The sequence below is a fragment of the Pteropus medius genome, unplaced genomic scaffold (assembly GCF_902729225.1).
Source record: "Pteropus medius unplaced genomic scaffold, Ma_sr-lr_union100, whole genome shotgun sequence".
Lineage (NCBI taxonomy): Eukaryota > Metazoa > Chordata > Mammalia > Chiroptera > Pteropodidae > Pteropus > Pteropus medius.
The window spans coordinates 11,099,040-11,118,997 of NW_024351543.1; the positions used below are offsets into that span (position 1 = coordinate 11,099,040).

At 45.9% G+C, this 19,958-nt stretch overlaps 1 protein-coding gene and 1 pseudogene across 1 annotated transcript in view; both read right to left on the reverse strand.

Annotated features, from left to right (window-relative positions):
* Window positions 1–19,958, reverse strand: part of ITGA9 (integrin subunit alpha 9) — a 295,468-nt gene that overhangs the window by 242,132 nt on the left and 33,378 nt on the right. The window contains exons 5-8 of the mRNA XM_039843320.1: window positions 14,260–14,327; window positions 6,501–6,630; window positions 3,784–3,869; window positions 1,646–1,714 (exon numbers count right to left, since the gene is read on the reverse strand). Of these exons, the coding sequence (XP_039699254.1) occupies window positions 1,646–1,714; window positions 3,784–3,869; window positions 6,501–6,630; window positions 14,260–14,327 (353 nt within the window). The remainder of the gene's footprint in view (window positions 1–1,645; window positions 1,715–3,783; window positions 3,870–6,500; window positions 6,631–14,259; window positions 14,328–19,958) is intronic.
* On the reverse strand, window positions 16,335–16,453 carry LOC120586936 (uncharacterized; annotated as a pseudogene).

The window sequence follows — 19,958 nt, forward strand, 5'->3', positions numbered from 1 at the left end:
TTTTTTTTTTTAATCACAAATGCCATGGAGTTATTTATTTTCTAACTTTAGGGGGGGCTTGGAAAACATCTTTTGCAGAATCGCTCACAGTCATTTTCCAGGGTTGCTGCTTTGGGGTTTGGAAATGTTAAAATAATACAAACCAGCCCAGTTCCCAGGGAAAAACAGGACTGTACTCAGGGAAAACTTCACAAAACAGAGTCTGGTGATGCATTCTTTGTTGAAAAGATTATGACAATTATATACTGAGTATATATATTAAAGTTGTTAAAACTGCAAAAGGTGAGTGGGTCTTGGGGAACTCAGAATAGGATTACTCTGAGAACAGTATGTAAGGTTGCCAGGCTGTGGACAGCAGGAACTGAACCGGGGCTGAGGCTCATGGCCACTCAGAGAGGAAACATCATTTTTCCCCCTTTCTCACGGTAGTGGTAGGTAAAATCGCCCTCTGACATTTTCCTATCTCCTAGCATCTCCCTCCCAAGACCCAGGTGTCCTGTGCTTCGTCCTAGACCTAAGGCCTCTGCTAAGATGAGCCTCCGAATGACCAACCTCATCTTCCAACCTGAATGCCTGTCCCCTTAGGGCAGCCAGTCACACTAAAGGATCCCGCTGACATAGCCACATTGGGTGTGCATGACTAATAAACCCATGTGTATTAATCAAAGGAGTCTCCAGCTGGCTTACTTTCAGACTATGGTGCAGTATTAATAGGAATTAGGATTAGGGAGAGGGTGAGGACGACAAGACAACACAGGCAAACAAACCCTGCCCAGGACTAAGCTGCGGACAGCCTTCCCGAGCTATTTCTATTTCAAGGTTCTTAAGGGAAACGGGTGGCTTTTGTTTGGTTTTCCTTTGTGTGACAACCGTCCCCTTGGCAACGGCGGAGGCGAGCTCAGGATGCGAGGAGGGGACAGCCGCTGGGTTGGTGAGATATGGGGAGTGAAAACCATTCGTCTACGTACCTCCTCCGAAAGTAATCGGTTATATATCATGGGTTTGCTTCCTGTACTCAACCGTGTGTGATGTCTGGGGAGGTGTAGATGTGTACGTATGAAATGAAGACGGACAGATGGAGAGGGAGAGAAGGAGAGCCCGGCACAGAGGAACTGAGCGTGCAGAAATTTCGATGACAGTGTCTGAATGATGGACAGCCTTTTAAAGCTCTGTGCTGGAACCTGGCCATGTACAAACTCATCTTGCTACATGTCTCCTACAACAAGCATGAACCCCATGAATCTGCAGATCACACACGCAATGCTGAGAAAGTAAAGCTACCAAGAGGCAGTGGAGCTGCCGTATAAACTTAGGGCACAGTTAGGGCCTTTAAACCAGGGATTCCCAAATCCCCGGACTGCAGACCAATGCTGGTCTATGACCTGATAGGAACCAAGCCACACAGCAGGAGGTGAGCAGCAGACAAGCAAAGCTTCATCTGTATCTGCAGCCGCTCCCCAGCGCTAGCATCACTGCCTCAGCTCCACCTCAGATCATCAGCCATTAGATTCTCATAGGAGTACTGGTCCCTGGTGCCAAAAAGGTTGGAAACTGTTGCTTTAAACCAATTTTCCAAAAAGTAAGAACTGATTCCCATATGGCATCTCTCAAACAACAAAAAAGACACTTATACCAAGAATCTCACCTTTTTACCTGATGCCTGAAAAATCTTAATTAAGGTGCCTGATCTTCGGTCAGCTCTAAAAATATAAACCTATGGAATGAAAAAAAAAATCCAGTTAAGTTGGAAGCAATGGTCAAAGATATTTATCATCATCCTCCTGGGAGTCCTACTGAAATGCTTGGCCAGGCACAGGGTTCGGCACAGTGCTTACACTGGCTGATAATGATGAGCTCAGCATAGCTCTTACTTTATCATCTCTGCAAAGGAAATGTCCTTCAGTCCTGAGGCAGAGATCACCTCCAGTGCTCCTGAGCCACACTGCCGATGGGGACCACCCAAGGAACTTCCAAATTACTAGTCAGCAATTCAACTCTTGGGAAAAACATTTTCTTCTTTGACATATGTCCTTTATTCCTATTAGTTAGAGCTTTAGCAGTCATGTCAAGATAAGACAGAGTGAGGGATGGATTTTAGACAACACAGTTTTCCAAAGTGATACCACAGAACATTAGCACCATGAGATCTGCTTGGGCAAATATGAGTTTAGTTTGGGAAACACCATAGTTAAACATTAAGTAAGTTCCTTTACCGTGGGACTTTTCTGAGCCCTTAGTGGGCACGTTTACACCATGAATCTCCACCACAAAGAGGATCATTGTTGGAGAACTTTCTAACTGACATGATACAGAAGTTCTTTTTCAAGGTGCATTTTATGGGAAGTGTGCCCCATGAGAACCAGGGCAGGGGACTCTGTCATAGGGTAAAGAACCGCCATCTTAGTGTGAATGCTTTCGTGTCCTGACACCAGGAATGAATGATGACCAAAATCCTGGAGGCCAGATGTCCATTCTGGGATCCTTGGGAATCAGGTCCGTACCAACCCCCTTCCTGGTATTTTAAAACAGCAATTTTGTCAATTATGACCAGTTTCTCCAACGCCTGTCATGTGGTCCAAACAAAAGCAGCATTTTCATGTTCTTTTTCCACTGGACCCAGGATTCTCTACCTGGCTCTATTAGTTATAAATCCCATTCTCATCTTAAGACTTGACAGGGACTATGCAGTCATCTCAACCATCTGAAGAGAAGACAATGCAATTAGATCAAGTTTTCTGCCATTGCTGAGGAGAGTTGCTGTCATCACCACTGAAGCATCCGCACCACTGTGAACAGGGAGGTAAAAATTTTTACCAATGCTACAGAGATGCCTGGGTCCTGCAGCCCACTCCCTACCCCCACGGAAGACTTATCAAGGTGGGGACAGCTCTTGGTGCTCCTTCTTCCCTCTACCATGTAAGAAGAATTCATGTGACTTGAAAAGACCCACATCTTTCTTGAAGCCATCAGAGTTCATCTGTTTGCCTCCTGCTGCTTGTTGCTCTGGGCTTTACCTGATTTCATTTTCAGAGAATCTTTCCCATAGCATGGGTGTCAGGGCTGAGGAGGCACATGCTTCAGAAACATAAGCAGTGGCTCCTGAATCCTGCCTGGAGGATCCAGGAAAATGATCCTCATGAACACAAGGCAGCCAAGCCTCGTTGGCTGATCATACTAACATCCTGGCTGAAGGCTCCAACGGACAGTGGCCCTGGCCCATCTGGGCCTCTTCAGAATCTAGACGCCATTTCTCTGAGCTCTTGGAGATATTGCCAGACTCTAACGTAGGTCTACTCATGGGCTCAGATCCAACTGTCATTCCTCTGTTCAATCTTTCCCATCAGAGAACCTACGGAGTTTATTAAAAATGCAGATTCCTGACTTATCTGGATCTACTCGATCTGGATTTCCTGTATTCTGGGAAGAAGGGAAGGGAAGGGAGAGGAGAGGGGAGGGAGGGGAGGGGAGGGGAGGGGAGAGGGAGGGAGAGAGAGAAGGAACCACTCTGATTCTAAAACACTGGAGAAATAATCTGAGCCCAAAGATAAATAAATTCCCAAAGATATGTGGAGAGGTGTATCGACACGGTGATTAAGCTTTCAAGGTCAGCTCTCAAAAGTGATTGGAAGGACACAGAGGGCTCCTCAATACTTCATCGCTTACTTGCCAGCCACTCGGCAAAACGTTCAGATCAAAGTAAGCTGACAAACTGCTATAACAGCGGCGGCATGCTCCCCTCTTCTGTCTGACCCCACGCTATTCCACGGACGTTTTTCTCCTCACCTTTCCGATGCCTTCATCCTGCGGGGCGCCTCCTACCACATCGGTGGTGGACAGGTGAGAGAAGTGGCCGGCGGTAACTGCATAGCCTGTAAAAGATGGGCAGAAACCCAGGACGGGGTTGAGAATAGAAGGGCAGGGCAGAAGAAGGAACATCCGAGTTTCTCAAGCATCTTTTATCTGGACAGTTATGATCCAGCTAGTCTTGGAACATAAAGTACCAGGGAACAAATGGCAGCTGTCAGTCTTCTCATGCTGGAATGGCTCATCTCACAAAGAAACGTTCACAAGGACATCGGGCTTTCTGAGTGTCCTCTTTGGAACAGGTACTATACTAAATGCTCTTTTCTTTTTGACACATTTTGAATTTTGATACAATTTGAATTTTCATAAAGTGCATGCATCTAAAGTGTAGAACTTAATGAATGTATATAACGATGCAATCACCACTCAGAGTGAATAGAACCATAGAACTATAACCCAGAAGGTTCCCTCATGCCCTTTCCTAGTTACTACCTCCCACAGGTAGCCACTTGTCTGATTTCTATCACTATACATTATGTTTGCCTGACCTAGAACTTCACTCCACATCTGTGACATTCACCCATGTTGTTGAGTATAGCAGTTCCTTTTTATTGTTCATTAATGTTCTATTGCATGGATATATCATAATATCTTTTTTTCTCCTATTGCTAGGCATTTGGGTTGTTTCCAGTTTGGGGTTATTATGAATAAAGCTGCTATGAACATTCTTGTATGTGTCTTTGGAGGCCATCATCTCCTCTAATCTCACCGTTCTATGAGGAAGGCATGATTATTTTTTTTCCATTTTACAGATGTAGAATCTGGGTCACTAAATGTGGGTAAGCAACATGCCCAAGATCACACAGCAAGATTCATATGCAATCTGTGTGTCTCTAAGTCTCCTGCTGTTAACCATTATGCCAAACTTCCTCCTGAGAGAAGGCAGAAAGAAGCAGACAGTAGATGGACGGATGGATGGGCAGGCAAAGAATTGGATACAAAAGGAATCTAGGAAGAAAGGAAAAAGTTGTCTGAGCTTAATCTAAATGTTTCCTTCACTTTCTGAGAGGCTTGCTGGCAGGCTGAGAGCTCTTCTCTGGCTGGCAGAAACGCTGTATAAGCTGCCATATATTCCCCCAAACCTTGTCATCACCCTCAAACCATAATGCTGTGATCATAAGCCATTTGGGTTTTGTGATGACACCATATTGAGATCGATTCTTATTTACCAAGTGGCTGATTTCTCTCACGTTACCCAAAACTATTATGAATGATATCAAAGTCTCCAATGAGCCTTGCAATGCCTGCAGCAGATAAGGGCCGCTGTTTTGTATGTAAGGGGAAGCCACCAGCCCTAGGCTTAGACATCAAGTCCACCAGCCAAATCAGGCTCTCTGCTGCCTTCTTTTCATTTCCTGACCTAATAAACATGTGTTGAGTCCCTACAACACAGTAGGCACTATATCAGGTCCTGTAAATGTGAGACAAACGCCCCACCTTCGAGGTGCTCCCAGTCTAGTGAGTGGTGTTTCTGTAGCACACACAGGGGAGGCAGCTCAGATTCTAGACTCTGGGCTCAGAAATCACAGATTTAAATCCCCACTTTGCTCTTTACAAGTCATGTGACCGTGGCAAGTTACATAACTTCTTTATACCTCAGTTTCTTTCCCTATAAAATAGGTAAATAATAATAGCTACCTCGCAAGGTTGTTTCAGGAATTAAAAAATATGCAGAGTCCGGCATAGACTAAGTGCCCAATAAATGACAGCATGAAAGAGCTGGGAGCACAGAGTGGCCAACACCCAAAGGCTCCAAGTAAAATATTATAGTCCTTGTCAACGGGGAAAAAACTTGCAGTCAGAAGGGAAAAGGCAAGTCAACAACTCTCTACTGCCATCTCGCAAGTGAATCGCTGGAAAAAGGGGGCAGGGACTCCCCCAGATTTAACTTATATGGAATGTGTGTAAAAGCATTGTTTTCTCATCATTAGGCTTTCCTAAATTTAGCTTTATTTTCAGTCCAGAATTACAGCATTTAGGGCATGAATTTTTAAAAAGCCATGTAAAACTGTCATGTACACAAGCAAAGATAGCCAGCCTATCCCTGTTCTTAAACAGGCATGGTCTCATCCAGCGTCACTCTCGCCTGGTGGCTGCTAAATTAAAGTGTGTCTATATTCTTTCTAGAAGATTAAAAGAGCTGAGAAAAAAAGGAGAAACTTGTCTAAGCTTTAGTGAAGCTTCAGCATTAGGCTGCCACCCGTCATGATCGTTTCTGGTTCTTGCTAATTCTACTTGCAACCAGTTTGGGGACCATGAAACAGAGACCTCGTCCAAAGGAATGCCACGGAAACCAGGATTGTTTCGCTCATTTTGTATCTGATCATCTGACCTTAATTGCTAAAATAAGAAAATAAAATGTCTGCTTCCCTGGATGTTCGACTCAGTTTTTAAATGAAATCACGCAGTTTTAATTCAGTCTCTTCCTTCGTTCTCCTCTCTGTGTGGGGCTTGACATTAAGGTATACTAGCTAAAAGTAAAACTAACTAGAACAATAATTAAAACAATAAATAACTAGAACAATATATAAAAGCCAACAAACTCTTTTTTCTACCAGTTAAGCAATAATTTGTGAACTCTGTGGCGATGGCTCCCATGTCCCTTTTCTTACCTGTCACCTCCCTGAGCTACTCACCCAGGTAAGTGTACCGCCTGTTCATGATGGCTTCGTCATTCAGTTTGAAGTAGGTGTTGTCTGTGAGGTTCAGCACTTTGACCGTCCCAGCCCAGTAAAATGACCCCGGGGCGCCCATCACCACCAGCTCCTACCGAAGAGAAACCCCAAGGTACTCAGGGAAGGAAGCTGAAGAGGGGAGTGGGCAGTGAAGTAAGAACCAAAATCACACCAAGGAACCCAGAGTAAATTGAAGATACCGCACCAGGGACTTTCTTCAGCTGAACGATAAAAAATACATGTATTTCACCAGATTCTCCAGCATTATGGAATCTAGTATACGAATGGAGTTACCAGGAATACAGACCAAGATAATGAGCAAGGTGACAGAACAAGTAACATACTATGTCCCTATCCTATCTGCAGGAGAGTCTGAACATATTTCCTCATCTTTATACCAGGATCACAGAAGGAAATGGCAAAGATTTGGCATGGTCCAAAATCACAGAATTTCAGGACATCATGCCCATGAAGAGACACCACCACTTCATGCAGCCTGGCCTCCAACCCCACCATCCAGCAACCCCACCTGCCCCATACAGAGCAAGAGGAAAACGCTGACCAAAATCAGCTTTGCGAAAACCGTGCGCTAACACGCCAGGAAATGCCCCCTCAGTCCTCACTGAGGGCTCTCTTCTCAGGAATGGTTCCAAAGCTGGGTTTTCCGACCACTGTGACCCACTGCAAACTCAGAAGAACAAAAGCAAGAGAGCAGAGAGACCCGCTAAGGGAAGGTCGTAGACTGGAAAGAGAAGAGACCACAGACAGAAAGGGACAGTACTACTATGAAAACAGACCCAAGAACACAGAGACATAGCTGTCTTCAGTGTTTAAATTAGGGGCAGACAGGCCTCCATCCTCGACAAGCCTGAGAGCATGTCTGTGCTACAAAACCATCAAATGACCAATACTGATGGCAATTCTAGTGCCTAGAAATGACTGTTACCTCAGAAGGGCAGCGCGGACATCTGCACGTCTCATTCACAAGAAGATGCATCACAACTGTGCCAACACAAGCTGGAGATGACCGAAAATTCTAATGATTGGGATTCTAAATCATCGTACATCTACTCGACAGAATTCTACAGCAGTAGAGACTATAGAAGATCTAATGGTGCTGAATCACAACATGCTCAAGTTAAAAAGGATACACCAAACACTACATATGCTATAATCAGGTTTTGTTTAAAAAAAAAAAAAAAAAAGTATGCACATAAAGATCAGAAACATAAGCCCCAAAACGTGTATGGCTTTTTCTACTAGGTGACAGGATTACAGGAATATTTTCTTTCTTACTTTTATCCCTAAAGTTTCTTTTGCGTTTGTAAAATTTCTAGAACAACGATTAAACTCTGACAAGGAAGTCATCTTAGAAAATGCAAAACGTGTTCCTGGGATGACAGGATCCAGGCATTAAAACAGAGCATGCGCCGTGTGGAGGCTGTGATTGGCTGAGGGGGAAGCGGGCATTCATTACATCTTTGCATCCGCTGGTGTCCTGACTGAAGCTTTTATTTCTCCCTTCCCCAACAGGGAATCCCTTCTTTATAATCCTCTCTATTTTCTAAAGTATCTACAACTACAATAAGAAATAATACAAATTATTTTCTAACAAAAAATCATTCATTTTTCACTGAACAATATTTATTATGCACCTACTATTACATATAAAAACTTATACTGGAAACCCAGATAAAGTCTTTGTATGATATTTCCAGGGTAAGGCAACATGGAAATATGCAAAATATTTTAGAAAAATTCTACCCAAAAAAGGTTAGAATAAAGATAACTTCAAGAGGAAACCCCTCAGCTATACAAAAACCCCAAAGATGCAGGCCATCTGGGCCTGTAAAAATGATGGCCACTAGGCAGGTGGCCTCTCATTGCCTCCCCTGGCCTTAGGAGTCCCCACACACTGTCACATTTCAGCAACCTCCTTCCAGACTGCCACTTCTCTGCAGAGCTAGCCTCACCACTGCCAGAGCTGCTGGTTTTCTCCAAGTCCCTGGAGGCCAGATCTTGCCACAAAGGGGTTCTGAGTTTCTAATGACAATTCTTGAAGTCACACTGACTCCCTAGGGAGCAAATGTCTGAAAAAGTCAGAAACATCTAAAGAGAAAATTAGAGAGACGAGGACAGAGTGGGCCGGCGGGGAGCAGCGGTGGTATCAGGGCAATGCTTTGACTGTCATGTGCTCTCAGGCCAATCTGGGAAAGAACTTGAACAAAGCGCGATGGAAAGAAAGCCACCGGATTCCTGCCAGGATGGTCTGGTCTGAGAACACTTTCAGGTTCTGAGCTCCATCTGCCCCAAAGGAAGCCGTTGGTGATAAGCTGGATACTCTCAGAGGTATCTCACTCTTGTATAAAAATATATCAGTTTCTGCACACACAGGATTCACCAATGGGAAAACACAGGCAATGCCTGCCTGCCTGCCTGCCTGCCTGCCTGCCTGCCTGCCTTCCTTCCTACCTTCCTTCCTTCCCTCCCTCCCTTTCTTTCCTTTCTTTCCTTCCCTCCTTCCTTTATTCCCCTTACACTCATCCGTTCTGCATAAGGCACCTGTGCTAGTTTCTGGAAGGGGTGTGAGAGAGACAAATGACCATTTCATCAAAGGAGAGAGACTTGCCTGGCCTTGAGCTCAGAAAGGAATCTGGAATCAGTGTCCACATGCAAAGGACACCAGAGAACATAATGAACATGCTCAGTACCAGTGCGTACACAGTGGCGAGCTCTCTGCACCTGCAGTTCTTCACCAGCCAAAGCTTTGGGCATCACCACAGGCCTGTAAGGCCTTTGGACGCCAGGTGGTGGGCATGCTGCTTTCTGATGACATAGATTAACCCAGGACAAAAGCTGACAAATGCCTGTCTAACATGTCCCTGTCTGCCCTCTCTTAGACATGACAGGGAAGATAAGACCAGGTAATCCCTCTCCTCAAAAACCTTTAAAACCAACAGCTCTTTCTGTAAATCATCTTCTCTTAGTGCTCATGCCCTGTCTCCCTTCAGTGCAAACTGGATAAACTGAGGCTGAGCCTGAGACCCTGCGGCCGGGAGCAGGCGAGGGAGCATGGAAGAGTGTCTCCCTAGAACTCCCTCATACTTAGCTTTTTCCTTTCTGTGCCTGTGCCCTTTTGGTACCGTCCACAAGTGCCAAGAAAACGTTACCAATGCTTAGCTCCCTGCCACCCAGCAACAGCCAACGCAAATGTCACACACAAGAAACACGAGCTTCCCCATGAGCCAAAGGCCACCACCACCTAAATCCGTGTGTGGAACCCCATCGATAAACAGTGTGGGCCTTTATCAGCAGAACCTCCAGAGGTGCAGGAGTATCGGGGTGTGCTGAGAGAAGCTGAGAGTAGAAGGAAGCTTGGGACCCACAACGGAAGTCTGTAGAGAACAGCCTTCCTTCTCCCTCAGCCCCGATGTCTTCAGGCTTCCACGGTGGGCTCCAATGCTGGAGGGGTCGGTCCACTTCCTTTCTTGTTGCTGTATTACCCTAGGCTACAAAAATAAATAAAGTTCCCAGGAAAGTTCCCCTTATCCTCAATGACTGGCTAAAACTCACATGGTATCCACCACTCAAACAGCTTTGATAACCCCAGGGTCACCGGCCTGCGGGTCATGCAGGCACTTTGGACCAGAGCAGTTCAGGGCAACGTGGCCACATCTGGAAGGCCACAGACACATATCCAGCTTGGGAGGCAGCTGCTTGCCCGATGCAGGGACAGCCTAGCTCACAGCAGAGGTCAGCCCAAGTGATGAGGTCAGCGGGAGGGCATAGGAGGGGAGCCGTGCTCCTTGACCTCCCTGACCATGTTTCCTGCTCAGCCTCCAACAGCTGAAGTTCCAGAAATGAGGGAGACAGTGAGTTCAAAGACCTCCTGTTTCGGGAGGCCAAGAGCCTGGGAACTGAAGCTGAAGCCAAAGCTCAGAGTGGCCAGGAGACAGTGTGGCTGGGTCAGAGGGCTGAGCCTCCGTCGCTGCCAACGCATTCCCGCACACCACGCACAGAAGCCCCACTGCTGTTTGCTCCGAGCGCGTGCTGAGGCGCTGTGCTTCCCTCAGACTCTGGACCCCAGAGGCTCGAGCTTTAACAGGTCTTCTGGCTCCTCTGGTCACCTTGAACTTGCACAGCAACCTGGGTTTCCCCTACATGCTCCTGCCCTTCCCATCCCTCCTAAAAAGCCCTCCTTCCACCCAGCCCCAATGCCCTCATCTTCCCTGATTTACTGGCTGGTGATAACACAGTGACACCCTCTCCCCAGGAACTCTTTCTCTCTCTGAGGTCTCCATCGACTTCTCTGATGAGTTCTCATTTCTGCAGTGAGTCTACTTTTTCTGCCATCACCATCTGAAGGAAGCATTCCCTGCCTGGCTCCATGCTAAGCACATCCAGTCCCCTCAGAGGGTTACTGGCATTGGCCAAATCTAAGTTTCTAACTCAGGCTGGGTTCCACTCCCTATATCCAAATGTCTTCTAAAAACATCTACACGCGTTCCGTGCCATCACCTCACACAGCACGTGTCTAAAGCAGACCCATCGGTTTGCCTCTCCCAGTGACCCTTCCTCGGGCAGGCCCCCTTCCGCTGGCACTATCTTTCTCCAGAACCCTGGCTCAAAACATCCTTCATCTTCCCACAGTCCTCTGGCCACCCAGCCCACTTATACTGCCTTTGCATTCTCTGACTCCTCATCATTTCATTCCAAAAGGGTCTCCCTAGCCCGCCCTGTTGCTGGATCACAGCACAACGCCCGACCTAGCCTCCCTCCAGGCCCTCCCACTTCCAAACTCCTGGGCACACTGAGCCTTTCTTACAGCACCATGTCACCACTTGCTCATGAACTTGCAGTGGCTCCCTGCTGCCTACTGAGTTGAGTCTTATTTCACTAGACCTTACTGGAGGCATGACAAACATAGAAGTTACACAATCTCCATGCTTACTGAGATGGAAGAAGGGAGCAATCTCAACATATGGCAGGATGATATTTCAAATCAGTGGGGATAGAGAAAACTGTTTAGCACACCAGTGTCAAAATAATCGACTATACATTTAGGAAAACAATGGAGTCTGTTCCTACCATATAATGTTTGCAAAAATAAACCCAAGATGGATTAAAGACATAAATCTTTTTTAAAATTATAAAAGTGCTAGAAGAAAATATAGGTGGATATTTCATATTCTTAGGATGGGGATGACCTTTGTAAGAGAGAAGTCTAAATCCAGAAAGAAAAAAAAAAACTGAAAAATTTGATCAAATAATGAATGTTCGATGTAAGTACAATAAAGACACCATAAGCAAACTTAAAAGTAAAAGACTGATGAGAAAAATTTGCAACATATCTAAGAGATAAGAGATTAGTGCTGAAAATACAAGCTCCTAAAAATCAGTAAAACAACAATGATTAAAAAAAAACAGATTGGACTAAAAATTTTAAGAACAATTAATTCGAATGGTCAATATTTGAAAAAGATCCTAAACTGCACTAATAATCAGATAGAAGGACATTAAAACAAAATGAGGTCTCATTTTTAATGACAAAAATTTTAAGTGTTAGTGAGAGAATGTAGAGACAGACAATGACATACAGCCGGGGGGAATGTCAACTGGTAAACATTTCTGGAGTGCCATTTGCTGGTACGTGTCGAAATTCAAATGTTGGATAGCTCTGACCTGGCCATTCCTCTACCACACACCTCATCTAAAGAAATGTGCGCTTGTACACAAGGATCTCCAGGACGATGCTGCTAGGGAGAGAGAGTCTGGCGTGTTTCGGCAGCAGCCTTTAGTCACCGTGGCTGGGGGCAGTGAGTCGGGGGAGGCGAGGTAACAGGTGGGGCTGGAAAGGTAGGAAGACCTGAGAGTCCATGCAGAGGAGTCTGCATTTTATTATCAGTGTGACGAGAAGACACGGGAAGGTTCTGAGCGAAGAAGCATCGCGATATTTTACTTGTTTCTAAAAGTTGGTTATGGCTGCTGAGTGGAAACAGTCTGTTGGAAGGTGAGGCAGGAAATCGGGAGGGTCTGCAGCGGCTAGGAGAAAGACAGCTGCGTCTTAGATTCATAGGGTGCCAGAGGAGGTGGAGAGAAATGTCGTTTTTATGGTAGGTTTTGAGAGCACAGGAGGTGGGACTTGCTGATGGTTCGGATGTAGGAGAGTAAGTGAAGAATCTTTTTAATTTTGTCCCGAACAGCTAGGATGATCGGTGATGCCATTCACAGGGCCTAGCATGGAATTCTGTGTAGACTGTCACAAAAATGACAGTGAGTGGAATTTCAGCAATAAGAATTGCTGAAAGTCAGAGGTGAGGGGCTGGGAGGGAAGTATCTCACATTTATTGGTTTAAGAATGAAGGGTGATAAAATTTCTGGCTTTTCAACCTTTTCCAAGTTGCTTTCCAAACTAGACACCATATTGCCAACTATTTTCTCTTTGAATTTAAATAGCAACTTTAAATAGCAAAGCTGAGTAGTTTTGCTCTTGATCAGAAAGGGTACGCTTCAGAAAGCTCTGGAAACCAGTGGGTGCTCTTTTCGCCCCCTCGTGTCCTCCTGAGCTCTGCTGTCCTGGAGTGAGCGAAGGCGAACTGAAGTCAGCGTCACTAAGCCCTTGGGCCAGCACGGTGAGTTTGAACTTTAACCTCCTACAGGATGAGCAGCCAAAGAGTCAGGATGACAGGGTTTGGTTTTGAAAGATTCCTCAGGCTGAGGGGCCGGAAACACAGGGCAGGGTTGAGAACGGATACAGACTGAGGTGATAAAAATACTCTGAAACTAGACAGTGGCACAACATTGTGAATGTACAAAATGTCACTGAATTGGACAGTTTAGGATGGTTAAAGTGGCAAACGTTATGTCTTGTGCATTTTACCATGATAAAAAATGGACCTGAGACAGTTGAGACCAGCGTATCTCAGGTGATGGCCGGGAGCTTTCTAGAAGGGTGGTGGTGATGATGAAGGTAATGGTGGTGGTACTTAAAGCTGCCATATTTGGGATATGTTTTGGAGGTTCACACAATGGGATTGTAGAGGAATTTTTTTTTTTTTTTTATTGGCCTGACCAACTAGATGGATGATGGTGCCACTTACAGGGACCAGCATGGGACTTTGCATATGGCAGACGATCGTCAAAATGATTGAGAAATGAAGAGCTGATATGAAGGGTAAACATACAACGGGTAAGAATCACATAAGAAAACAGTCCCTAAAAATGTACCACAAGCCAAGGCTCATGGTATGAGCACAGAGGCACATACACCTTCGAGTCCAAGGTCCTTCGGAATTTGGGGAAGGGATGCTGGAGCTGTGTGTGAAATCAAGTCTCTGCTCTAAGAAGCGGAATGACAGGAGTCAATACCCATGTGCTGAATATATCTTCTCATCTGCCAACCATGAGACACAAACTTGGCTGGGCGCTGTCTCGCTTGCACTCCCTTTAATCAGTTCTTCCCACAGGTCTCAGCGTCAAGCTGACTCCTAGAGCAATCCTCCGAATGAGCCAGCCCACGCCCTCTGCCCAGTGGTCTCTGGCTAGCAGGTGCTCTTGCCGCTTCAATGGCCTTCCCTGGATGTGAGGGCCAGAATCTACTCATTCACGGCTCAGGTACGTGAGGGCATCAGAAGACCAAAATGGGGACTACCGAAATCAGAACCAGAAAAAAAACGAACACCCACAGGGGAGGAGATGTGCCCGGATGGCCGACACCCACCTCGGTGAAGAAGCCTGCTATCCCAGCCTGGCAGGAGCCGTGTTCCTCTCCGTACTTCTTCTTGTACTCTGGAGGGGGAGAGAAGGGAAGAGAACAAACCACAGCCTCATCAGTGTGTGCCAGTCGTGTGCGGGGCGGCCGGGTGCTCGCCACTTCCCCCAGTGCAGCTGCGGGCTGGGCCCTGGGACACCGTCCAGACTGCGGCGCGGAAGGAAAGTCGCAGGAATCCACCAGACCTCAAAAATCCTGGCTCTGGTGCCATCAGGTAGTGAGGTTGCCAAGTGCCCCCCAGAGGACTTCCTACGAGCATGTGGAAAAAGAACAGTAGCTATGGTAATTAAGTGAGAGGCCGACAATTATTTCATTTACTTCGGAAAGGACGGAGAGCCCCAGTAGGAAGGATCTGAAAACATGACCCAGAAAAGAAATGGTGTAGCCCTCCCAGTGTGGAGTCCCCTGGAAGATGACCAAGCCTCCCCAAAAAGACGCGCCATACAGCTGGAGGTAATGTACTTTCTACCATCTAGCCAAAAGCCACCTGGAGAGCCTGGGGGATGCAGAAAGAGGGACTTCGTGGACCTGCCCTGGCACGGGAAACACTGTCACTGATGGTGTACGGTGACACTACATACTGACACCTCTGTCTCTCTTGTTCCACACAAGGAAATGGGGAGGATCTCTCCAGTTCAAAAGAAAACAAATGGAGAAGCTCTCCTCTACCTCTCCCCCGGTCCCCAACACTCCGCCCTGACAGAGGGGCCATTCTGTTGCTTAACATGTTCTAGGCACTGTGTTAGCTGTGTCTACTCACACCACTTCACTGATCCCTGGGAGCCTACACTGCCATTTATTAACTTATAAAACTCCTTAGGCTCAGAGAGGTGAAGCGAACTGTCCGAGGTCACACAGTCTGTGGCAAAGCCAAGATTCCACCCCAAGTTCAGCAGACTCAGAAATTCACATTCTCTTTACCTCTGTGGCCTATCAAAGGTTTTGCAAAGTGAGTGATTATACAAAACCTAGGAAATGACCAGTCATCAGATATAATTCCATGGGTAAAGACATGGAGATGGAGAGATATTCAGCTCAGGTGACTCAAATTAATTACATGTGAAACTGACATTGCTGGGCACTGGCTCACGGCTGCCCCTGGGTACCTTCGGGCTGGGGCTACCCAGAATCATAACCCAGTAACCCCACGTTACCCCCTGGGTTCTAGGCAAGTCCCTGGTACCATTAAAAGCAACATACTTAATTTTGAAACTTTTATACTTAAATATACAATATACTTAAATTCGAAACAAAATAAATAATACAAAGGAACAATGAAGCCATGATTGCAACACAGTGCCACTTCCTGCAGCTCAGAGTGTCTACTGGAGGAGAAGGGGGGAAGAGGACCCTGGGGAGACATCCAGAGTAATTCAGTTTCTAATAACACTCACCACAGAGCCTGGTAACATTTTCCAGTAAGTGGCCATTAACTGACTGCTAAATTACAATGGAATGTCAAGTGAGTTTCTCCTCTTCCACGGGAGGCGAAAGCAGTTCCTCCCGCTTGTCCTGTTATTACAAGGAGAACTCACATGCCTGCCAGAAAGCAACCCGGGGCGAACGGAACTCGCTTGTTCTTTGCAAAATCTTGCACCACGGCTGCGAGGGGGCTTGTGCAAAATCATAAATAGATCCTGCATCAAATTGTATGATGGCAAAAAACAATCAAAATTAATCATATAGCACAATGGCAAGAAACATCAAATCATTCCAACCTGAACAGCTATGTTAAGTCTGGAAGGTCTGGAAAAACCACATGCACGCCATCGACTCTAGGGGCTAAACGCCCAATTGTAACTCACAAACAAATGAAACACAGAAAGGAGATTCAGATGCCACAAGCAGAATGAAACTACACAGTAGGACACACCAGTTCGGCCTCATAAATTTATGACATTAAGAATTATTAGGCATTCTTTCACATTTTATTTATTTATTCATTCATTTTTTTAGACGAGGCAACCCTTGGTTGACCTCACAGATTTCAAGGACCTTGTCAGCTTACAATCCCTTATTTTTTACGCCTACAGCACCTGGTCTTCCTAGGTGGTCTCCCATCCAAGCACTAACCAGGCCCGATCCTGCTTAGCATCCGAGATCAGATGGGATCAGGCTTGTTCAGGGTAGCATGGCCATAAACTCAATCTTCCATGTTTTAAAGAAGAAACGTGTCTCAGTGTCTCTTTTGTGACAGGGACTCAAAAATAGTAAGAACACTTCACTGTCCCTTTCCACCTCATCCCTAAATTGTACAGGTGAGCTCTATGCCGGGAGCAGGACCCAGGGTTTCTGAGGTAGCCACAACCATACTGGGAGTTGGGAGTAACCCACTCTTGGTCCCAAAGTAAAGGCCAGGTAGAGCCCTTTCACTAGCACCCCTGCCTCAGCCAGCATCAGGGCACCAATGAGGCTAGCCCTTGTCCAGTATAGGGACTGCATCAGAGGTCTGAGGCACCATCCCACTGGCTTTGATGTTTCTGAAACCCCAGGGTCTATACCTGCCTTCTCAGGATGTTCTAGACAAGGAGTCAAACCACATGGGGTTCCTGACTCATACCCATACCCCATAATTCCTGCAGGCCATGTTCCAACCTCCCAGAATCCCTGTGACTCTGTGATTAACCCCTTAACTTGAAATAGGATCCATACCCAGTGCTTCCACCCCATCCACCCCATCACACACCCTTTGAGGACAGGGCAGCTGTGGCAACTCTAGGTAGGCTCAGCTGGCGTTACTGGCTTAGACGGTTTCACACACCAGGCCTCCCACAGCCTTCCAGACTCCTCCTCAGCTTCTCTGTCTAGATGACCTTTCAGGTAACAGTAAACAAAACCCTCTCCCCATCATGAAAATGTTTGTTCAACACAAAGATGAGTTCATTCATCTCAGTGCCCCAGTGCCAGCCCTGTGCCAGCTGCCTGTGTGTGCTGGTGATGTGAGCTGAGGGCAGGTGTGCACATGCTGCTCCGTGCAAGGGCCAGGTACGCTCCTCCTGACACTAAGTACCTGAACTGTCCAACCTGCTTCACTTTGGACCTCTGTCCCCCGCCTTCCAGCCCTGCCTTCTCTCTCCCGACTTCTCAGGCTCCCTGACCTCAGCCCCAGCTCTGCTTGAAAAGGAGCTGTGTTCTGGGTACCAGGCATTCTGGGTTTTCCACCTGATGCCACCACTAACCACAGAGGCCCAAGGATGGTGGTGGGTGTGATCAGAGCAGGGCAAGAACCAACGGGATGGATTTTTCTGAGCTTTCCATACCCAGATCGGCTGAGGCTACCTGGAGCAATTCCATCTCCTCTTGGGCCTCAGGAGGAATATTCAGGTCCAGTTCTTCGATCTCTGTCCACCCTCTAGCTTGACCCTCCACTGACTGTCCTCAAACACCCAAGAGGAACCGCTGAGACACAGGTGGGACAGCCCAGCTCGAGAGACGCAGGCCCAGGAAGTCGCCATGCCTGTGTCCAAGTCCCGTCCTCCTAGGGAAAGTCGTCTTCTTCTAAAAGTGAAAGCCCGCTGAAGAATAGACGTGAGCAGCCTTCACAGAAGACTCTGAAGCTATCCTTGACCGATCACATCTTGAGATGTGACGCCATTGTGCAAGTATGGCCGCCCAAACCCCACAGTCTGTGCCCAGCCTGCTCCTTTTCAGTTTAAAAAACAAAACAAAACAAAACAAAGCAAAACAAAAAAACAATACCTAAGAAGTTTCTCCCTGATCCACTTTCTAAATGTCTACATACAGGCCTAAGATATGGGTATGGTAGACCCACCTATGTAGCATACCTGTATCCTAAAAAAAAAAACTTGATTTTGCTTGCCTGCACCTGAGACAGCAGGAAAGCCTCTCCTACAGAACTACGAGAAAGGTGGTGGGTGTGGGGACAAGGGGTTGGCTGGGGCACAGCAACCCCAAGAAAGCCTCCAGGTCCCACACTGTCCCTCCACTGAGAAGTGCAGGGTGGAGGGATCTGCGGTAGGACCTTCAGGCCCCTCCATTTCCAGGAAGAATTTTTCCTGTACACACACACAGGCTGTGGGCCCTGCAGCAGGCTGCTCCTGGGCACGGCCACTGAGTCTCCAAATGCCCCCAAGGACATGGCTGGGCAGAAAGAAGGCTGCCGCATGCTAGCTGCCTCCCTCTCCACTGTGGAACAAACATTTATCCACCTCAAAGTAGCAAGGGACCATCAGGCATAGTGTGACAGCAGCTCACAGATGCTATAACAAACCTAATGCTGTTAAATTTGAGGGAACTGAATCTGGGAAGCAAAAAATGTGGTTGAATGAGGAGACCTAGCAGTCATTTGGGGGAGCTGGGAACGGCTCTTTCTGCCATGTCTGGGTTTAAATTACTTGACCTGCGTCATGAGCTTTGATTCTTTAAGTTGTATGGCTCCTCATTCTAAAAATGGTAGTATTTTCTTTGGTTTAGCTGCTGGTTTTACTAAACCCTGTCTAAACGGAAGGCAAATCAGAGAGGGAAAATATCAGTTTCCAAATGTTCACAAGCCACAACTCAATGCACGGAGCTTACACTAATGAATTTTAATTCATTCAAGAATGAAATTGGGTGTGGTCGCTTCCTGCACACTTCCCAGATGCTGGTGGGATAAAACCAAGCCATGGAAAAATAAAGATTTATATACAGTGTAACATATACCCTTCCTTCTAATCTCTCTTTCTATTATGCATTTGAGAATGTCTCATCTTTCCAAGCTAGTCTTTTTAACACATCAATTTTAAAATTATTTTCCATAGTTCCTTAGCTTAGCCATGAAATAAAATATCAGATTAAAAAAAAAACAGCTTTCCAGTCTTAAATTATTTGATTTTTTGCTCAATTTCTGAGTGAATACTAAATAACTGATTAAACAACAATTTAGAGGACAATGCATTCAGGGAGATATCTCTAGTAACAAAAAGGATGTTTAAACACACATAACTGAAGAGAGAACAAAACTATCGTCAGCTATGAGGAACCACCATCTGAATGGAAAAATAAAGATCTAAATAGCTAGGTTAGAGAGGAAGTGAGAACATTTTATCAAAATAATTGACAATTAAGCTACGGTGGGCATTAAATGCAAACTGCGATAAAGACAGAAACTTACAATTAAGTGAGAGAAAGAGGCTTTAAGAGGTAAAATGATCTTTAGATAATGTCTATAATTCTAATCCTATCCATTCATTTCACAGATGAAGTTTATTTAAAGCCACAAGGGCAGGATTCTCAGTTTGCTTCTGCCACACCATCATGCTTCACAGAGTACATTTCCAGTGGTAACATTCCTACTCTTAACAAAAAAAAGGTTTTCCATTGATGGATGAACAGATAAACACAATGTGGCATATACTTCAATGGAATATTATTCAGGATTAAAAAGAATGAAATTCTGACACATGATACAACATGGATGAAACTTGAGGACATCATGTTAAGTGAAATAAGCAAGACACAAAAGAACAAATGCTGTATGATTCCACTTATATGAAGTATCTGCAGTAGTCACATTCATTGAGACAGAATGAATGATGGTTGCCAGGGGCTGGTGGGAGGGAGAATGAGGAATTATTTAATGGTACAGAGTTTCATTTTGGGAAAAAGTTCTGGAGATTGGTGGTGGTGACTACACAACAATGTGAATG